Genomic DNA, 19,735 nt, shown 5'->3' with positions numbered 1-19,735 from the left:
GCTCGGTCAGCTCGGGAGCGTGTCACTGGCTCCGCTGAAAAGGATTGCTGTGGCTGAACATCAAGTCCCAACGGACTGTCCTTTGTTCTGGTCTGTGTTTCTCCTCTCCCAGTTTCTTGGGTAGATCCCTTCCTTCTTAGCGGTGAACGAGATAAAATGCGGATGAGATCTTTGTTCATGTGTGTCCGTTTGCAACCCCCGACTCCCACCCTGACCGGGGAAAAAAAAAAAAAAAATCTCATAATAAATTAAGAAATAGCCCAACAAAAACTGCGCCAGTCTCGAAAAGGATCGACAGTCTGCTTTTTCTGCCATCAAAGGTGAGGACCGCTCTTCTCTCGGCTTCTCGCATGTGTCGCAGATTTGGCATCTGGTGCGTGTCTTTGAACTAGACAAGGCAGTAGGGAGGCGGGTGAGAGGGGGAGAGAGAGATGCGCTCCCCCCGCTGCCTTCCCCCTAAGGAGGGAGCCTTCTTCCTCGATTTGTCTAGTGGGGGGAAAAAAAAAAAAAAGAAAAAAAAAGAGAAGAAAAAAAATAAAGAAAAAGAGAGGAGAGAGGCTGCAGGACTGCCTCCAGACCCGGGGGCAGAGCAGTTCTCGCAGCAGGAGCTGCCCCGCAGGCCCCCTCCGGCCCCGGGCACCGCGCGCATCGGAGCGCACAGCCTTCCAGATGATAAAACTCATCGATTTTAAACACACACACACACCTTGAAGGGTTCTGCCATGCCGCTAGCACCAGTCATCCTCATCGGCTTCGTGGTAGTAACTACGTCCTCTGGTGCCAGTCCCGGGGCCCGTGTTGAGACCCAGCGTGTAATGGTAGCCGTTGGGCACCCTGCGGATTTGGTGAGACTGGGAGGTCAAGGAGGAGACGTAAGAAGTCCTTGAGGACCGTCCCGAGTTGGTGGCCACCGCCTCCTCGAAGGTGAGCGTGTCCTCCGGCACCGCGCGGCAGGGGCTGTCGGCGTCGTCGCGGTGCCCCAGGTAGGGGTCGGAGCCGATGCGGGCCACCGCCGGCTGGGGCGGCTGCTGGTCCCCCCGCAGCAGCGCGTTGTGCTCCGACAAGCCGCGGCTCAGGCGTCCCGGGGAGAAAGTGGGCAGGCCGGTTTGGAAACTGGTGAAGTGCACGGGCGAGGAGTTAGCCGTCTTGTAAGTGATGCTGGGACGTGGGGTCAGTGGAGTCTGTGGGAGCTGCCTCCGACCCCGGCATGGGGTACTAGCACCAGATGTCGACAGCAAGGGGCTCCCATTAACTGAACCACTGCCCTACATAAAAATTGGAACAAAGCAAATCAAAAAATAAAAAAGGGAAACACCAGACAAACACAAAGGCAGGCAGGTATAAAACAGAAGGAGAAGCAACAGAAGGGAGAGACAAGTCACAAGAGGAAAGAAAAGCAAAAAAGAGAGAGTTTAGACAAGCATAGTTAGGGGGAGGAGGTTCTCGAGAAATAATTCAACACGAGATGTAAAGAGCTGGAGAACTAAAGTTCTGCGAGCAGTAAATAAGAACAGAAACGATCAGAGCATCGGTAGGACGCAAACTGGCAGACGGCTCCAACAGAAGGGGACACTGTCCAGAGGGAAGGCATCCACATCATACACAGGCTCGACATGCACCTTACCTGAACTAGATGGGAGCAGCTCAAAAACCTATGGCTTTTTTTTTTTTTTTTTTTGCAAATACAATTTTGCAAAACAGCACTTTTTGCTTTGGGGTAGATTTTTGCAGAACTTCACCCAACGGTTGTGAATGCTGATGTTGGGGATCGTTTCTGTGGTCAAAACTGGATGATGTGGAAGGAGGATTTGGGGGCGGACTATTTCTTTGTAGTTTTGGGAATGAAATGCATTTCGATTAAATAGCCACTTTCTGAAAAAACAACAACAAAAGGCTTTTTGGACAGGCTTTAACTAACAAGTTCCTTAAACAAAAATGCATTCACCTTCTCCTCTTTAATATTACACGTTTGATTTTTAAGCGGTAGAAGAGTCTGGCAGCTTCCTGGGTTACCAATAGTCACATATGGGAGTGAACTAAGCTACAGTAAGTTAAAAAAAATGCCATGAGTGAGAGGACCGGGCCCTTGTTTTGGCATTTCTGTTTACATTCTCCCAGGGCAGTACATGAATAGCCCTGCGAGCACATTTTAAAAATCCCTCAGCCTTTCATGACCTAACGTTTTGAGACCAGACCTTTAATTTTTAAAGAGCAGCTTTTCCTTCCTACAAAAACATCAGGTTGTTGCTTGCTGGGCTATCAATCAATGCTTGTTCTGCTCTGCCTGGGTTTTCCAGCACAGTTTTCAGGGCAAGCCCGGCAGTGCTGGAGGCCATCAGACCAGCAGCTGGATGTAGAGGCTATTTTAGCCACCGTTGCCATGAGTCGAGCCATGTCTCTCAGAAGAAGAGGCAATACCCGCGTTATCTGGGGGTGCAGAGCAGCGTGGGCGTCACTCACTGCAGCCCCACTCTCCGCAAGCACTGGGGACCGATATGGCATTAGCTGCTCGTGCTGCTGGGCCGATGACTCACGTCTTTCAGAGCCTGGAAACCGAGTCTTTGCCTTTCTCTTCTTTCATTTTGACCCTCTCCCTTCTCTGGCTTCCCCACATTTCAGCCTTATTCTCTGCTACAGACACGTATTCCCATCCCAGGCACCCGCCCCCAGCCAAGCTGCCTCCCATCACCTGCCTCCCCGTGGTGACGGAGGAGATGGTGACCACCACCCACTGACCTACAATGTTCCAACATCCAGGGGAAGATGCCCAGCTTTTTCCAAGGGCCTGAGGCTGAGCACCTCAAAATTAGCAGAACTAAATTGTTTTGATAAGCATTGAGCTGTCTAAAAATGTTTTTTTTTTTTTTTTGTGGTATTTTCAAACTTCTTTTATCCAGGATCAAATCAGGAAATGGTGTTGATTGTAAAAAAACGGTGAGGTCTTTTTTGAAAATGTCCAACAAGCTCCTTCCTGCCGAAACATTTTGAAATTCCAAGAACTTTCTTCTCATTTAAAAAAATACCTTTCCCAGATTCGTCATGAAATGGGATTTATATTTAACAATTCACCTGCATTGAAAAGGAAACAGTGAAATAATTCACAGAAGGTGCATAACATTTCTATGTGGGTCAAAGAAAGCATTGCGAGTTGACCCAAAATGAAATGTTCATGGCTTGCTTGTCTTGTCTCCTTCTTTTGCAGTAAAAAAAAGACTCCAAAGAACTTCTCTTTGAACCAAACCTGCCCTGAGTTTTGGCTTGGCTCTAGCTGGAACGGAGCCCCCTTGGTGGCAGGGTGAAGCTCAGGCGAGCCTCTCTTGTTGGTACATACAGGGGCCTCCAGGGACTTGGTGAAACGAGCTGGGCCAGGGCTCCTGGGAAAAGCTGCCTCTCCCAAGGAGAGGGACAGACTAACAAAGAAAATACTTGAGAGTTAACAAGCACCTTGTTATCAAGCCAAAATAGTGCAGGACACGGACTGACAGAGCTTCTTGCTGACACCTTATTAAGACAAGGGGTCTTCAGCTCATTGGGACAGAAGTGACATGCTGGCTTGGCTATTTCTTTTTAATCTGGCTTTTTTCCAGACCAACCAGGGGATGTATTAGCAGCTCCACTCCAAGTAGGTAACATGTGAGTGGATAAAATACATGGACACTGAAACAACAGGCTTTCTCCTCCCTGCCTGACTAAACCCCCACGGGACGTGGGCGACAATACAGACTTCACTGGAACTGGAGGAACAGGTTTATAAAAGGCAGCTGATGCTCTAATGCTGAATGTCTATGAACTATGGGAAGGTTTCAGTTTTTTAATTAAAACATACATGATATTTAAAGTTCTGGTAAACTGAGCATGCAAGAAAGGAGAGGCATCATGCTAAAAATCAGTGCAATCTTCCTGCTTCTCAAACCAGATGGAGAAATTAAGAAACGGAAAGAAAAACTCATCTGAAAAATCAGATGAAGGCCAGTCAGGGACTGCAGCAACTGGAAATGGGAAAGACCTGTTAGGCTGCAGCTCCCTCTTGCTATGGCCGCACACAGTCCTGGGTGCATCAAGACCTTACACCGATGTCACATCTCCTCCCAGCTGAGAACGACTGTGCAACGCGTGTCCCACACCCCGGGTGTCTCCAGAGCTGCGGGGCAGCAGCCCCTGAGCACTCACTGCAGCACACAGCCTCCGCTGCTGCAGCCTGGGTGCTGCTAAGGACCATGCAGGTAGAGAGAAAGGCACCGGACAGGAGAAGGAGACAAAAAAGCTGCTTTATTTTGCAGCTAGTGGGACACTACGAAGCCTCTTCATTTAAATCCTTCCCCCGGGCTCTAACTCGTGCTGAACGCAGGATTTCCTCCCGCTCCCCAGGAGCTGATGTTGCTGCAGGGGCTCACAGCGAACAGCATCGCTCAGCCCCTCCTGAGAGACCTGGCCGGTCACACGCCAGCAGCAGGCCGCAAATTTAGGGAGATTTTGGAGAATGGCGAGCTCTCCCCCCTTCCACCCAGGTCCTGACTTCTCCTACATTCTTCCTCTCCCTTACCATGATTTCTCCTCCCTGCTAGAGAGCACATTTGAAGATTGATTTGACACTAGGGAAAAAGGACTTTTTCCTCAATTTTCAGAAAATCAACCTCTTCCACAATACAGGACAGCTCTGAAGCCCAGGCAACAGCAGTTGGAAAATCCTGCTAATATGAGCAAACCCTGCTGAAATCACAGCTCTGGCTGTCTGGAGTCCCTATACTGTATTACATCGGCTTGTACTGCGATGGCAAGGATTTCTTTGGCAACCACCAAATGTTTGTGCACGAGGCAGCAGTAGGTGCTGGGTTAACGCAGCTGGCAGGGGAACGGTTCAGCTCCGCTGTCCAGGTCCCACGCCACGCTACCAGCCTGCCTCGCCTCAGATATGCTTTCTCCACCAGCATCAAGAGCTGCCACTTCTCAGGTCTCCCAGGCTGCTCTGCTGAAACCATGAGCAAGGGTGTCCTCGGCAGTGGGGTCTCTGTGAGATGCCTTGAGTCACTCACTCTGTGGGTGGCTACTAAAGAGCCATCAAGTGACATTTCCATCCCTGTTTTGGACGTGAAGCACCAAGCGGGACCTCACTGGCTTTATCTCCTACTACCTGGCCTTCTTTCCCCATTCTGTCTCCTTTACTTTAAGCAAAACATGGAAAAGTTGCGTACATCCCTGGAAGACCTTAGGGCTCTTTTCCCACCCTGCATCTCCTCACCTGTCTGTGTGGACCTTGCTCTGGCCCTCCGTTGGGTGAGGTGGGCCTGCTCTGATCGGCAGACTTGGGCTGAGAACGGTCCCGGCTGCCATAGCGGTCGCAGGAGTAGAAGCGCTGCTTTTCGGAGGAGGAGGAAGAGTGCTGCTTCCTCTCTTGGGACCGGCCACGTTCCTGCTTCTTGTCCTTGGAAGAAGACTCACCAGACTGGGCCACTGAAAGAAGAACGTTGGTTGGGGGCCGCGAACACGGGAGGAACTTCCAAGTGTGGGGCAGGGAGGTCCTTTCATGCAGACGGGACCCCAAATCACATCAGGTGTCTGCTGTGCATCCTGAAGGGAGGAGGACAAGGAACAAATCCTTGTTTGCAAAGCACTTACCAGCTTCTCCATCGGCCAGCTGATGGGGGGTCCTGTCCAAGGACTTCTGCTTCTTCTCTTTCCGCCGGTGGCAGCGGTGATGATGGTGGTGATGCCCTTGCTCCGGCGGCATGCGCTCCAAGGAGTACTCGTAGAGGTGCATGGCGTGAGGGCGCTGCGGAGTGAGTGTGGAGACGGAGCGCTTCATGGGGCTCGTGTCCGGGATGGGCTGCAAGGCAGACGGAGGAACATGGAGCAGGGTGAGGGCAGGGGCTGCACCGTGCTCAGCTGCTTGGTTCCCAGCATGGGGAGGGTTACACAATAAGAGAAGGGGGCAAGGAGGGGAAAGAGAGAAATGGTTAATTGGATATAACTGGGATGGGCAGAAGGACTTGTGGAATGGTAGATTGAGTGCTAAATTTGAGGAGCAAATGTGATCTCCGTTTGCTGAAATGGGCTTTACTTTTAGCAGAGTGCCAATCCACAGGTACCATGGGCGCAAAGCGATATGCAGCACTTCACACCAAACACAGCATCACAGGAGTCAACAGTAGATTAGCAGGGGCACAGGGCAGCACAGTAGCCAAGCGTCTCACACAGATAATTCTCCAAGACTAGTTTCACCCAAAGCTCCTTCAGGGCATGTGGTTATCCCAAAGCAACTCCGAAGAGGAAAGCCTGAAAGCGTTGCTGGGCATCACGTGGAGAGGGAGCAAAATCAGGAATAAGTGGGCAAGGTACAGGCCAAGCCACTGAGAAATTACTTCCATCTCCCTGCAATTGAAGATGACTCCCGTCAAACATTTAAACCTCTCTTGTCCCACCATCACTCCTCGAAGCCCTTGTGGCTTGGACAAGCAGGATAGCATGTATGTCCTGCAATTCTACCGGGACATTTCCAAAAATGACTACTTGGGTTTGCTATTGCTGTTCTCAAATCGTTTGTGGCCAAACATCTGGACACTGAGCGCAGCAGCACAGCCTCCCATGGGCACTGCTGGACCCCGTCGCTGTGCCAGTGGCAGCTGCAGACTCTGCTCCCTTCCCTTCAGGTTCAAAACCTTACAAAGATGCTCTGCAGAAACCAAGACAAGTGGACTGCAGGACAGCTATTCTCACAGCCTTTCCCTTCCCTACTGCCCAATCACCAGATAGAAAGCTCAGAAAACAAGGACAACTCCCATGTGTCCTTCTCTTTCACTGTGGTGGAGACAGGGCTTCATCCATCCTCTGGAGACTTCCCTGGGTCTACCACTGCATCAAAGCTGCGTGGCAGAGGAAAGACCTTGGAGCACGGCGGTCCAGCCTGACGGGGAAGGAGCTCAGGATGCCCTCTGGTCCCTCAGCTCTTACGCTTGTTTGAATTCACAATCCAATACGTGCCTCCAATGACAGTTCTCGCAGAACATTTACTTTGTTCACTGTAACCTTTCCAAAGAGCCCTGTATTATTTTTACTGTCTATGCTATTTTGTTTGCTTATCCTGAAATTCAGATCTCTGCTGCCCTGTGATATTTATACAGTGCAAAGCCAGTCGTTTCACAGCTCTGCTCGTTATTTTGAGTGGAAAGAACGGCTCTCCCTCCCAGCGGGCTGTCGTGGGTGGATTATCTTGCGGGCAAAGGTGCACTCCGGGCTGAATTTTTGTTTGGTGCTCTCCCTCTTGCTAGGCAGGTACCCAGATTTTGGTGCTTCCCACTGGAAGGCAAGGCGGAGTGCTAGAGCTGGGAGGTTTGTCAGAGGCACAAGGAAGACACTGCTGGGGTGGGGGAGCACAGCATAGCCTGCGGCATCGGTGCGTCCCTGGGGTCTGCACCAGTTCAGTTAGCAGGACTGTGTTGTGCTGCATTTGTCTCCTCTTGTGGCCCTTGCTGTGTCGGCAAGAAATTATACTGAAGAGCTTCATGTTTGTCCGCCTTGCTTACTGTTGAGCCTGAAGATGAAGGAAGGCAGAGAGGTCCTTAAACGGGATGGTCTGATGGGCAAAAAAGCGAAAAGTGAAAATACTTCCCACTAAAAACACTTATCCAGATTTCCAAAATCCATATAGGAGCTGCAAGGAAGAAGACAACAGAAATTTCCCAACAAAAAGCCAGCCCAATCGATAAGAAATGAACATTTCTCTTTGGACCTGATTCTGTGCTTATTCCAGGAACAGAAGTCCCCACTGACACTAATGGGAAGTGGCAAAGCAATGAATACCCATTCCATAAATCCTGACAATGCTCTCGTTACGTTAACGTGGCATGCACAGACTCCCCGCAAGCCTCGGGAGGCTCTGCCATAACCCCTCAGAGAGTTACTAATTGCTTCTTCATTACCAAACCCATTGTTTTCACTTCCTAAATTCCTGTGCAACAAGGCATACAAAACCAAATAAATAAGCAAAACAAACAAACAAACAAAAAATCCCTGCTATTGCAGCGTGCGGCGTGCAATTGTGGATCAAGGGAACTACAGCAAAGTGGAAAGAGATAGCGGCTGCGTCGGTGCAACATTGGACTCCAAATGAGAAGGGAAAAAAGTAAAGGGTTAAGGAAGGTTAATTATTTCTTAACATGAATTTAATAGGATACAACTTAGTGCAAACTACATACTGCTAGGTAACTCCCAGGTGACCGTGCTTTGCTCCTCTGCAAACAATTCGGACAAGATGAGAGACATTATTTGAAGCAGCCCCACAGTACAGCCATTGTCAGACATCACGGCAGATGTGCAGCAGACACGATGACGACAAGGGAGGGGAGGTGATGGGGGAGGAGGACAGCAAAGAGGGAGGGAGGAGGTGAGATTGAAAGCACAGGAAGATTTTTTTTTTTTAAATGGAACATAAAGAGACAGAGGAATGACAGGCAAACAGAAAGGGAGACATCCAGAAACAGAAAGCATTGCAAATAAGAGTTATAAATAACTCAAAGTTTGGGGGGAAGCAGAAGCAGCATGTGAGAGGGAGGGTGGAGGGCATGGAGGGGGAAGACACACACAGAAAGTACATCAGTTATTCAGCTGAAGCTACAACCACCAGAACATTATATTATTAAAGGAGGTTAGATCCGCTCAGGTATTACGGGCCTGATTCATAACGAGATGAGACAGCTTTCACGTGGGGCAGCCGTGCTCCTGCAAGAGCCACTCACTTCTGCAAATATCTGACTGCAATGGAGAGGAGTTTCCCAAGGAAAGGCTCAGGCTGCTGCCGACTGCATCGCCTTGGGAGGAAAGATGCTACTTGTGGTCTAGAATAAAGGACAACTTTGTTCTGGGAAGGGGGAAGGGAGGGAGTATGGGTTTGCTTTGGGGTCTGTTTCTTTTATTAAGCACGTTGAGTAGTGTTCCTGATAACGCAGCGGATCCCAGCTGTCATACAAAGACTGCAGTTTCTGAAGTCAGCTGGGAAATTTGCTAGCCGATGAAGTGTAGCTTGTGCCAGCCTGAGCACGTTAGCAAAAAGATCATATCTTTTGGAGCTATTGCTGTGTATGCAATACACAGGCTTTTAGTTTTAGGGTGCAGCATACCTTTCACATTCTGCTTCCCATGGAGAGCAATGGAAACAGCCCACAACCAGGGGCTGCTCACGCCTGACTGCATGAATCAGGCCCTTTGAATGCGAGAGACACGGCTCTGAGTGGTAAGGTGTTCTGACACAGAGGAGGCAGGATGGCGGCTGGAGAGCAACCGGGACAACAAGCTAGCAATGAACACATGAAATGCCCAAAAATGATCTATGAAAACCATGACATCCTACGCACTAAGTAGCATCCACAAGTTGCTGTAAAATTCAGCTCTAGTGATGAGATTTCTTTACAAGAAGTTAAAACAAGGGAAATCCTCAACAACATTTTACTGACCAAAGTCACAATAGAGTATATGACAAATACTGTGGGAAGAGGAAAAAAAAACCAGGGAGGATGCTTAGTGGCTCAGCGCAGCCTTCCAGGCACAGGCTCCCTGGTATTTTCTGTACCTACTACATTCATCAAGGAGAATCACAGCCCATCTCCAGCTTGCTTTATTGCTAGGGCACAGGAGCATGCCTTGACTGTCTGGATAGATGGCATGCAACTGTCAATGGGAAACATACGCCTTCCAGGAATACAGCCTGGCAAACAGCATTGTCCCCAGTTAATCAGAATAGACACTCTTGCGTAGGTAGCCATCAGCTAGCTACCCAGACAGAAGGATTTCTCTGGGTTGCTTTTTGCTGCGACCAGGCATAAGTAAAACTGGGGACAGTGCTGTGTCTACACATGAATATCTGTCATCCAAGCACAAAGCCTGGTCACCTGTCTCCAGGGTCAGCAAACATCTTTTAGAACAAATATTCACGAGCAACTTCCAACAACATGGCAAGCAGAGAGAAGATATTGAGTTCTTGACCCGCTCTCAGTCTCCCACCGCCAGTAAAGTCTCCCTCGCTCACCTGAGTTTCGGCGGCCAGGCGCGGCATGGAAGCCGCCCGCCCCTGGCTCTCCAGGCCTGGTTGGTGCTCTCCGTTGGCAAGCGTGGGGCTGATTTCCCTCATTTCTACCACCTGATCGAAACAAGAAATGGTTTCAGTAGCAGGAACATGAACATCAGCTTTGAAGCCATCATCTGAGCAGGCTTCTGCTAAGTTTAATTTAATTGTGAAGACATGCTAGTATGGGAAAGAGAGTAAATTAAGAGCTGTGGAGTACCCAGGTTACTCTATCTACAGTGCTGTCTCCAACAAGGACAACAGCGGGCCAAGCTCTTCCACCAGCCATGGCAATGAGCCCCAGCTGTGACCTGTGAAACTCAAGACCCTCATCTGAGTTTGTACACTGATGACAATGGGATTGGGACAATGGGACAACTAGGAAGAGGTAACTTTAAGTAACCTGTCACAGCAGACACATAATTCCACGAAAAGCATGTCCACACGCACAGCTATCAGACTGTAGAAGCTACCAGATTTGGTTTTTCTCCATAATGTTCAAGCAAACTTGGGGTTGTAAGAGACAGAACAATGCTTGTCTCAAGGGACAGATCTACTCTCTACTGCATTTCACCCTGTCTTCACCTGTTTTTTCTAAACATTTTCTAAAATTTCTAAAAATCCACTGCATTTCTAAAATCTACTGCATCTCACCCTGTCTTCACATCTTCACCCTGTTTGCTCACCCGTTCAATGGGGATTTCTTCTGAGTGGCCTCGCTCAAAAGCTGGTGTCCTTGTTTCATAAAACACATCCTGGGTGCGTTGGGTCCCCCAAGAACTGGACTCTTTGATCCCACCCTCTGGGGCTGGCCTGTCAGAAGGAAAAGAGGAAAAAAGATTAACTGTTTTGCAAAAGATTTTGCTGACCTTATTGTGATGAAGGTAAACCCCTCAGATACCCTTTGAGGTTTCACTTGTGAAACTAGTCGCAGGATAGGCACAGCTGCTGGTGAAGCTATAAGGTCCCCTGGGTTTTGCCAGGGCCACTTCTTATACAGCCTGAAGATCCCATGAGCAACAAGGAAATCAAACCAGCCATCACATCTTTTTTCAGTAACTAAGGAAAACAACTTCTGCAGCTTAAGTTCTGATGAAGAAGAATGAAGAATTTTGGAGTTCAGGCAAATTATGTATACAAGACCAGTTAGACGTTGGTCAAACGCATCTGTGGCCACGCTAAAGTACATTCACTGAATGTACAGTGGTACAGCTGGCCCTGGGTTTCACTGTTGAGTCTGATGTTGCTTTCCCCATCGGGGTTATCTGGGACATTTAAACTTCAGATGTCTATCACTAAAAATCCATAGTGCTTGTGACCCAGAGAAAAGTCACCTGAAGAAGAACAGGAAATGGAGAATTGATTAGGAATCACTGTTACTATAACTGTTTGGTAAGCTCTCTGTGGAGGTACTATTTTCCCCAAAGAGAAAGAGCCAGATTCTGTCCTGGGAAGCCTCAAGAAGCTCTTGCTGTTACCAAGTGCCATGAGCTCGAGGGACGACTTTGTTCCCAAGGACCTTTTGACCCCCAAGAACTCACTGCAGTGGTGGTTGGCGGGTGGGGGTTTGTTTGGTTGTTTTGCAATGATCCCAAATTCCTGTAAGCAAACCCACACTTACAACTAGCCACAACGGAAAGCTGTCCAGTTGAGATTCAGAGGAGACCATTAGGAAAACATGTACCTCTGGAGAACCCAACGCTACCACCACGTGGGTAAGTGTACCTGAGGCAGCAGTGGGAAGCAGAGCCACGCGGAGGCATTTTGGTAGCCACCGGTGGGAAATTGTCCCAGCCATGGCGTGAAGGGGCTGCTGGTCTTGGTGTCACCAGCTGTGCTGCCCCACCTCCGGAGCAAGTGAACCAGCAGTGGCCGGGGTTGATGCATAGACCCAGCGTGCCCCTTCTCTGTGTCACAGCGTTGGCGGGGAGGTCGCGGGATACTCACAACGCGCCCCCGTTGTTGAGTGAGGCTGAGCTTTTCTGGCGAAGGAACGCCTTTGCGTTGTTGAATGCTGCGGGCTGGGTTTGCTCCAAAGTGGCCTTCAGGGGGTGGAAGAGCGACACTGGTCCGGGCTGCGAAGCACAAGGAAAGGTTGTCAGAGACAGAGCTGTGTACGGAGAGGGGGGGGCTGCAGTGCTTTTCCTAGTTCATAAAAATTCCACTTTGTCACCCTGAGAAATCAGCCCAGCAGAAAGCATAGCCCAGCGTTCCCGTAGCTGTAAGAGGCTCTGAAGGAGACTTGCTGCCCTCAGCTTTGCACAAGCCAACGTTGTGCTGCGATCCCCCTTCTCTCTAACAAAGTATTCCCCCGGTCACCAGAGCGCAGCAGGGATTTCATGCGCTGATGTGACCAAAGGGGCTCTGCCATTCAGCTGGCTCGTTGTCACACTGGGTCTGCTGTAGCCTCCCACCTGTCAGACAGACAGACAGACAGACGGACAGGCCGTGCTGGAGATCAGCTGGATGATCATCCTGACATCAATAGGTATTCATCCTATCAGAAACCATCGGGGTTTCAATCGCAAGCCAGTTGCGTGGAAATATTTTCAAGAAACTGTAAAAATCTGCAAATCTATTACAGCCAAAATGATTTTGTATAATTCCCATTTTCAAAAGTAACTTAAATATTTTATAGCCAAACTATTATCAGCTTTCAATAATCCTCTGGTGTCCCAAAGAAATCTTTTGGTGTTCCCCAGTCCCTAGGCCACTTCTGAAAATAGGACTTAGACTGCCAAATGTCACTTGACGTTTTTTGGAAACGATCTTTCCAGACCTACTGGAGAAGGCAACTGCAACAATTTATTTTTATTTTTTGACAAGGAGAGACTTTCAGGAGAGGTTTCCATTTTTGAGACAGCATTTTCAAATCCTGCCTGGAGAAGCATCCAGACTTTCTGGATGAAACATGCCAGTGGCTCTCATGAGAGCTGCCCAACGCTGGAGAAGAGGCTGCCCAAGAAGGAGGACCGAGAGGACACCTTTTGGCTGAGTACCTGGCACAGGCCTCCAGCTGGCTGGTGGACTTGTTCCCTGCTGTTCTTATTCTGCTTGTAGAAGTCGAATATCATCAGCGCTGCGTAGACCTTCCCCACAGTCATCTCATCGGCTGTCAGAGGACGGTGAAATGCAGCAGAAATGTTCAGGTGAGGAACAGGAAAGGATCAGGAAAAGAGAAGAATAAGTCAAAGAGCACAAGAAATAACAACAAATGGGCGTGAAAAACAAGGAGAAAGAAGAGGCGACATTAGAATAACGAGGCAAAGCAGACATAGAAAAGTGGGGGAAAGAAAAAAAGACCAAGAAAAGGTTACAACAGACTTCAGATCTTTGCCTGTTGCTGCCTTTCACATCTGAGGAGGATGGCCTCTGTCTTTAGCTCTCTGTGGCAAACATTCACAGAGACTGTGTAAAAAAAAAAACCAGGCAGGAAAACTCTGTGGCATTCTAAGCATTGCCAACAGAAGAATTGCTAAATTAATACCAGATCCACAGCCAGCTTTTTATCAACAAAGAAGCCTTATTCCTATTTCTTTGAATTACAGTCAACCGGGGCATAAAGGGCTAATACACATTTAAAGAGTACTTCATTTTTCCAGATGTCTTTTTTCACCCTCACAGCTATGCTACCAGCCCTTCCCTGCACGGCAATGGAGCCCTTACCGCAGAGCAAAGAGTTAAAGCAGCAAGATATATAGGCATCAAGAGAGGAGGGGAGGAAAAGACTTAAGCAGTCACTACCCACTGATTTGCACCTCCTCAACTCCCTCATTTTTCTTAATTAATAATGCCTTTATTGCTTTGCACTGCTTCTCATTAATCAGGAATCTAGAGCCCTTGTCTGGGCCAATCAAGGTAATGGCAAACTTTCCATTTTCTCAGCACATTCGCCCAGGACATTACCAAGTGACACCAAAGGCCTTTAGCCCCAAAATACCTCACTTCTGATTCTGCAAGTTCTCAGCAAACTTTAATTTTCTTCTCCTGGTTTTCTGGAGCTCAGATGGTAGAAATTGCTCTCCTGTCCCGTAAGGCACAGGCTGGAGGCAGACAAAGCTATGAAAAAGCTCTGGAAGAGGCCACGCAGGACAACGGTCCCTTCTTGGCACTGTTGTTTTTTTTTTTTCCCTAAGTACAGGAAATCTACTGTAGCATAATGAAATACATGCCTAGATGTGACCTCAGCTTCCCTGCTCCTTGTGTGACCGTGGCATGGAGGCGTGGGCTGTGAACCCCGTGGAGAGGATACCTAGAAGCTGAACTGCACTCGGTTTCTTTGCTGCATCCTCTATAGATGACTGTGCACCTAGATGGGGCTAGGGACAGAGGAGGCAAAGAGGGAGAAGCCTGCTCTGGGCTTCTTAGGCGGCTGGGATGGGTTGAGTGCTTGCTGATGAACAACTTAGCTTGCTGATGAACAACTTACGTTTGTGAGGAGGCACCAGCAAATCCAGAGTCTTCTGGGACAGATTGGGCCAAACCAGCGAGATCTCCTTTCTCAACTCAGCATCGCACTGGTGCTGTTTAACACCCCCTGCAGAAAGGGAGGGGAGAGAAAGAGGCACATGAAGAAGAGCAAAAACCCTTGTCCTTTCAGCGCATACCACTATTTACACAGCAAGCACAGGAGAAGGCATTGCCCCCACTCCTATTTCTTGAGAGCACCAAGCCAGCCCCAGCTGCAGCAGCCGTCGCAAAGGGAATCGGTGACCTCCTCCGTGACAAGTGCGAACTCAGCAGGACCATCACCGCTTCGACCTGCTGACCCTCTGCTGTTACTTGGGGCTTAAACTTCAGCTCAGACTTCTTCTACCTAACTGCTCATTTGGGGTGCTGGATAGTGTCAGCAGAAAGCAGCAGCACCTCCCAGGTCTGATGCAAAGGACCTGGTCTGAGGTGCTGGACTACGAGCAATGCCATGATTGATTATAAACCCTCTCCACCAACAACTCTTCCTGAATTTTTTGGCAATGACACATAAGCACGCTGTTCTGTATCAGCAGCGGCAAACAGCAGCTATATCACAATGTAAACCAGAAAGAGCCGAACACAGCGGCATTATTCAAATGGTCAAAGTGAGGTCTCAATACACAAGTGGAAAGTGATTAAAGTATACGTAAGCCAACAGGCCAGCTCCCAAATGAATGCACCGCACAGTAGGCAATTAAGTAGTTCATCTGAATGACAGAGATTATTTTTCTAAGAGAAAAGTAACGGGAGGAAGCTCTGGGTACTCTGCTACATGGTGGTTTGAACTCCCACACTGAAACTCATTAGGGAGGGTTTATTAAGGGCCTGTTAGTCCCACTAAAGACTCAATTAAATGTAGCACACAAAACCTATTCAAACGAAGCACAGAACAACAAAACAGGTCAAAAACTCACAACCCACAGCAGATATAAACCTTAGAAAGAATCCAGCGCTATCGGCTGAGCTCTCTTCTCTGGTTCCCTTCCAGTGTGCGGCCAAAAAAAAGGGTGGGGGGAGCCTTTTTCAGTCGAAAAAAGCTGTTTGAATTACCACTGCTGACAGGTAACAAGAATCCTAAAATAATACAAACTCTCAGTGTCCTTATCTAGAGGTTATTACTAAAATAAGGCGCTGGCCCCTAAAATCCCAGGCAGTCCTAAATGCAGCCTTAGAAATGAGTGTCTGATACTTGCTGTCACTCCCTAGGGGAGTCCTAGTGACCTCAAAATTTCATCTTCTTCCAGTAGTGCCTACCCAAAGCATCAAAGACAAAGTTTAAGCAACATATGAGGCAGGTAATTAATACAGAGAGGTGGAACGTCTGGCCTAAAATCACTTAGGAAAAGCACAACATCCTAACCCTGCCCTTTGCTTGTAAGAGCATTGTTACCTCCTGTTAGCTTTTAAATTAGGTATAAAAGTGCTTTGGCCAGTCATGCCTTGATTCCGACCCCAGCCAGCCTGATTAAATAGCGTAACAACCCAGAGAAAAGGCCAATGTATTTTATTACATTGCAATATTTAATTGGGAAGTCAAGTAAATGTCTGATTAAACACTTAAATAATTAAATTTTATCTCAAGGCAGAATGCGGTTCATGGCACTTGGAGTCACCGCTTCGCTGCCAGCAGACAGCAACTGGAGAGGAAGGGCTGTTTGTTCCCCTCGTGCTGGAACAGTTTAGAAAAGAGGTGTGGAAACTCTCGATGCAGCAACGAACACATGCACAAGGCTTCTCCTCGGAGATCTCCCAACTGGGATGGCCAAAGTTCTCCACATCTCATCGACAGGGATGCCAGGATATGGCCACCCCAAAGGCAGAGCGATGCTCAGGACCCCTCTCTGTTGCCTGTCCCCAAAGCTCCCTTGTCCTCAGGCGCTGGCAGAGGGCAGGCAGGCAACAGCAAAATAGGATTTCCACCTGGGGCAGAATTTCTGTGGTTTCGGGAGGACACCAAGCCAACAGACAAGTTGGGATTTGAGCCCACACATGCTGTCAGACATCACCTCCCCCTCACCTGAGGCGAGTTTGATTTCTAGGGCAGTGCGGATCAAGGCCATCAGTGTGGATGTGAAGTGGACGGTTAAATCTTCAGGCGAGATCGGCATGTTCATCCGCACCAGGCGCTGGAGAGAGAAACGCAGTGGCTGTCAGCGCGGGTCAGGATTCCTCCCCCCCCCACACCCCTTCCCTCCCCCCCGCGAGCCCTTAGGAACAGCCAGGTTACAAACGTGTCTTCACCTTTTGTGCACTGAGCTAAAATGCATCTTCTCCATACAGACATCAACTCCTTCTCAGGAGCAGGTCTAAGCTGTAACGGTGGCTTTAGTGGTTAAACAGTTGATTTGCCAGCATTTGTACTGCAACCCTACCAAGAGAGTTCTTCCAAAAAAAGGCAGTTTGAACGCTCCCATCCCATTTCAGAGCCTGGTACCCTGCTCCTGACAGTCTCCAACTATGCCTGCAGCCTTCAGACATGTGGCTGGTACCCACCACCCCTGCCAAAGCAGCACGCTCAGGAGATATAAACCATGAAGCCACCTCCACCATCCTTTCCTACATCAGTTACCTTCACCTATATACTGGTTCTACCACAGGAGCAACAGCAACAAATGGGACCTGGCACCATTGAATGAAGTAAGATGATGGAGGATTTCCATCCACCATCTGAGGATGTGGCTCCATCCACAAAGTGACTGTGCCTCTTCCAGCTGGGTGGGTGGCCTTGCCAGTGAGCGGGATGCGAGGAAGGCACTTTTGGTGGCAATGGCAACAGGAGGCGTGTGAATGCTTTGCACAGGGGATGTGCAGTCTCTGGATCGGTCCCGTGACGATGCATTTTGTACACAGCCTGAAGCACGCTAGAAAATAAGGCTGGTGAGCCCTGCGGTGTGGCTCAAGTACTCTGGGGCAGTTTGAGACTGGCTGCTAATAGCTAAAGGTGTGCAATATCCTTTTTATTGGAGGCACTTGGGTTCTGTCTCTTACCTCCTTTCCCTGTGGGCATCCCAGGAGCTCTGAAGGTCTTCTCCATTCCTTCCAGTAATGAGCTACACAGCTCCATCTGGACCTTACCCATAGGGGAAGAGGCTGGATTAACATAAGCAGGACTATAATCTCCCCCATTTATGTTCTTTCAGTCCAAACATGGAATAGTTCCTCAGGATCAGTATCTTCCAAGATCTTCAGACCTGGTAGCAACTCCTTCCCCATCACCAGTCAGGACCACCTCTGATACGGCAAATTCATCATTCTTGTAAGCAATGAAGTACCTGAGATGATTGCTTTGCAAAGCTGTGGCTCCCTTAACACCACTGGCAGCAGAGCATGTAAATTCAGATGGGGAAAAGCACTCTCCAAGCCTTGCTGATAACCTTAGCAATGCATTTAAAGGATGGATTTCTTCTCCTTCGGCAACCTAACGATTTCTCAGCTCCTCGGGTTTCACAAGCTGTTTAGAAACTTCCTTGGCCGGAGCCATATCAGACAAGCCTCTGTGCTTCCGTTCTCCGAGGGTACATGCAACCTGAGGAAGTCGCTGGGCGTTAATTTGTCTGAGCAGAGCCTCGCAGCAGCCCGTAAAACCAAGGGGTAGCTTGGCCTGGGCCCCTTGCTCGGGAGGGAATTTCATCCGCATCTGAAAGCTCCTTAGGCTGTTATTTTGATCCCTATCGCTGTACAGAAACCTTCTCTTTGTTTAATAACAGCCCAACATGCTAATAAAGAAATTTAAGCGCAGTCAGCAGCAGGCTGCAGACTCACCGAGGCAGTAAGCTGCTGCGGCAGAGAGTGCACAGACGAGGCCAGATCCTGCTTTGGCTCTGTACGCTATAATACTATGCAATGTTAAGGGCTGTGAATATTTTTCAGAGACGCAGCTTTGCTGGTGCAATCTTCCCTTCAGACGCGACTGCAGTGGCTCAGGGGTGCCTCGTGCGACCCCGCTCACCCTCCTCGCTGGCCCGGGGAAGCTGTGCGGTAGAAGCCCCGCTGCTCATGGGCAGTTTTTGCTGGTGAAGGGAAACACGGTGTAGCCGAGAGCAGGGACCTGCCTGGAGTCTCAGGTGAGGCGAGAGGCAGAGCAAGGCAGAGCACATGGTGTGAGCCCTGACTCCTACTCCTGTGTTCTACCCAAAATCAAGCCAAGACTGGTGAATGAAGCCCTGGTCCCCCTTTCCATCACTGGGTTAGCCTCCCTGCTTAGAGAAATCTGACACGCAGTTTCCCAGAGGTACGAACGGAGCTGCCTTAGGCATTTGGGTGCCCTGAGAGAGGGCAGACTCCAGCTCTGGTACCTCCCAGGAGGGACGTGTGCCGGTGCTGATGGAGGGCACAGGGCACTGGTCCAGTGCAAAACGTCTGCTTCTGAAGTGAGCTGACAGTCCGAGGAGCCGAGACCTCCTTATTTATCTTATTACACGTCCTCGGATCTTGTTGCATGCTGCAGGGACAAGAGACTCGTGTAACAACCTACCCTGTCTCCTAAAGTCTGAGATAAACCATTGTAATCTCAAAGAGCTTTCTTAAAGCATGCCCAGAGGTTATCTTCCATGTCTGACAAGCCTCAGAGATAGGGAAATCAAAGCCAAGGCTCGCCTCCCTTTATAATTCAATGACAGTATCAAATGCTGGCAACGCCACAACAATTTTTTCTGTTCACACGTGTCAAATGAAACAGGATTTTACTTTAGACTTCTGCCGTCAGCACACAAAAAGTTACAACAAAATTATTATATCCACTTAAGCCTTTAGTTACCATATACAAAGTCCCACTGAATCCCGGTTCAGTGGGAGAGAGAGTTAAGGGATGGAGAGAGAAAGATGATGCATGGAAGTGAAGAACAAGCAGATGAGAAGTAATTCCTCCCAAGAGAGCTCTATCCTCACAAAAACTAGTGCCAAAAAGCATTTTGGGACTGAAGACGTCCCAGGTCCCCCCTACTGACTTTCTAGAACAAATTCCCAAAGGGAATGGATGCAGAACACAGGCCACACCACCGCTACACACAGCAACGCTGTACGAAGGTCTTTCCTCCTAAATTTTAATGAGGGACAAAGTATTTAGAGAGAGATTTTCCAAGGGAATGCACACTTGCAATTGCACACTTGCAGGAAGGTTGGCTGAGCAAAACTCACGTGCAAGTGCTGAGTAGGACTGCTGCAACCAGCCACCTGGAAGCGTCTCTCCCCAGACCATGTCCCTTCCCT

General features: G+C 49.0%; 1 protein-coding gene across 1 annotated transcript in view; it reads right to left on the bottom strand.

Moving 5' to 3' along the window:
- Positions 1-555: 555 nt before the first annotated feature.
- CACNA1B (calcium voltage-gated channel subunit alpha1 B) overlaps positions 556-19,735 on the bottom strand; it is a 301,750-nt gene continuing 282,570 nt past the window's right edge. Inside the window, exons 39-47 of the mRNA XM_050908179.1 lie at positions 16,545-16,653; positions 14,484-14,591; positions 13,054-13,166; positions 12,002-12,129; positions 10,709-10,867; positions 10,019-10,115; positions 5,617-5,824; positions 5,240-5,451; positions 556-1,265 (exon numbers count right to left, since the gene is read on the bottom strand). Of these exons, the coding sequence (XP_050764136.1) occupies positions 729-1,265; positions 5,240-5,451; positions 5,617-5,824; positions 10,019-10,115; positions 10,709-10,867; positions 12,002-12,129; positions 13,054-13,166; positions 14,484-14,591; positions 16,545-16,653 (1,671 nt within the window). The 3' untranslated portion in view covers positions 556-728. The remainder of the gene's footprint in view (positions 1,266-5,239; positions 5,452-5,616; positions 5,825-10,018; positions 10,116-10,708; positions 10,868-12,001; positions 12,130-13,053; positions 13,167-14,483; positions 14,592-16,544; positions 16,654-19,735) is intronic.

Source organism: Gymnogyps californianus, chromosome 18, assembly GCF_018139145.2.
Source record: "Gymnogyps californianus isolate 813 chromosome 18, ASM1813914v2, whole genome shotgun sequence".
NCBI lineage: Eukaryota > Metazoa > Chordata > Aves > Accipitriformes > Cathartidae > Gymnogyps > Gymnogyps californianus.
This window is presented reverse-complemented; position numbering and strand designations above follow the sequence as displayed.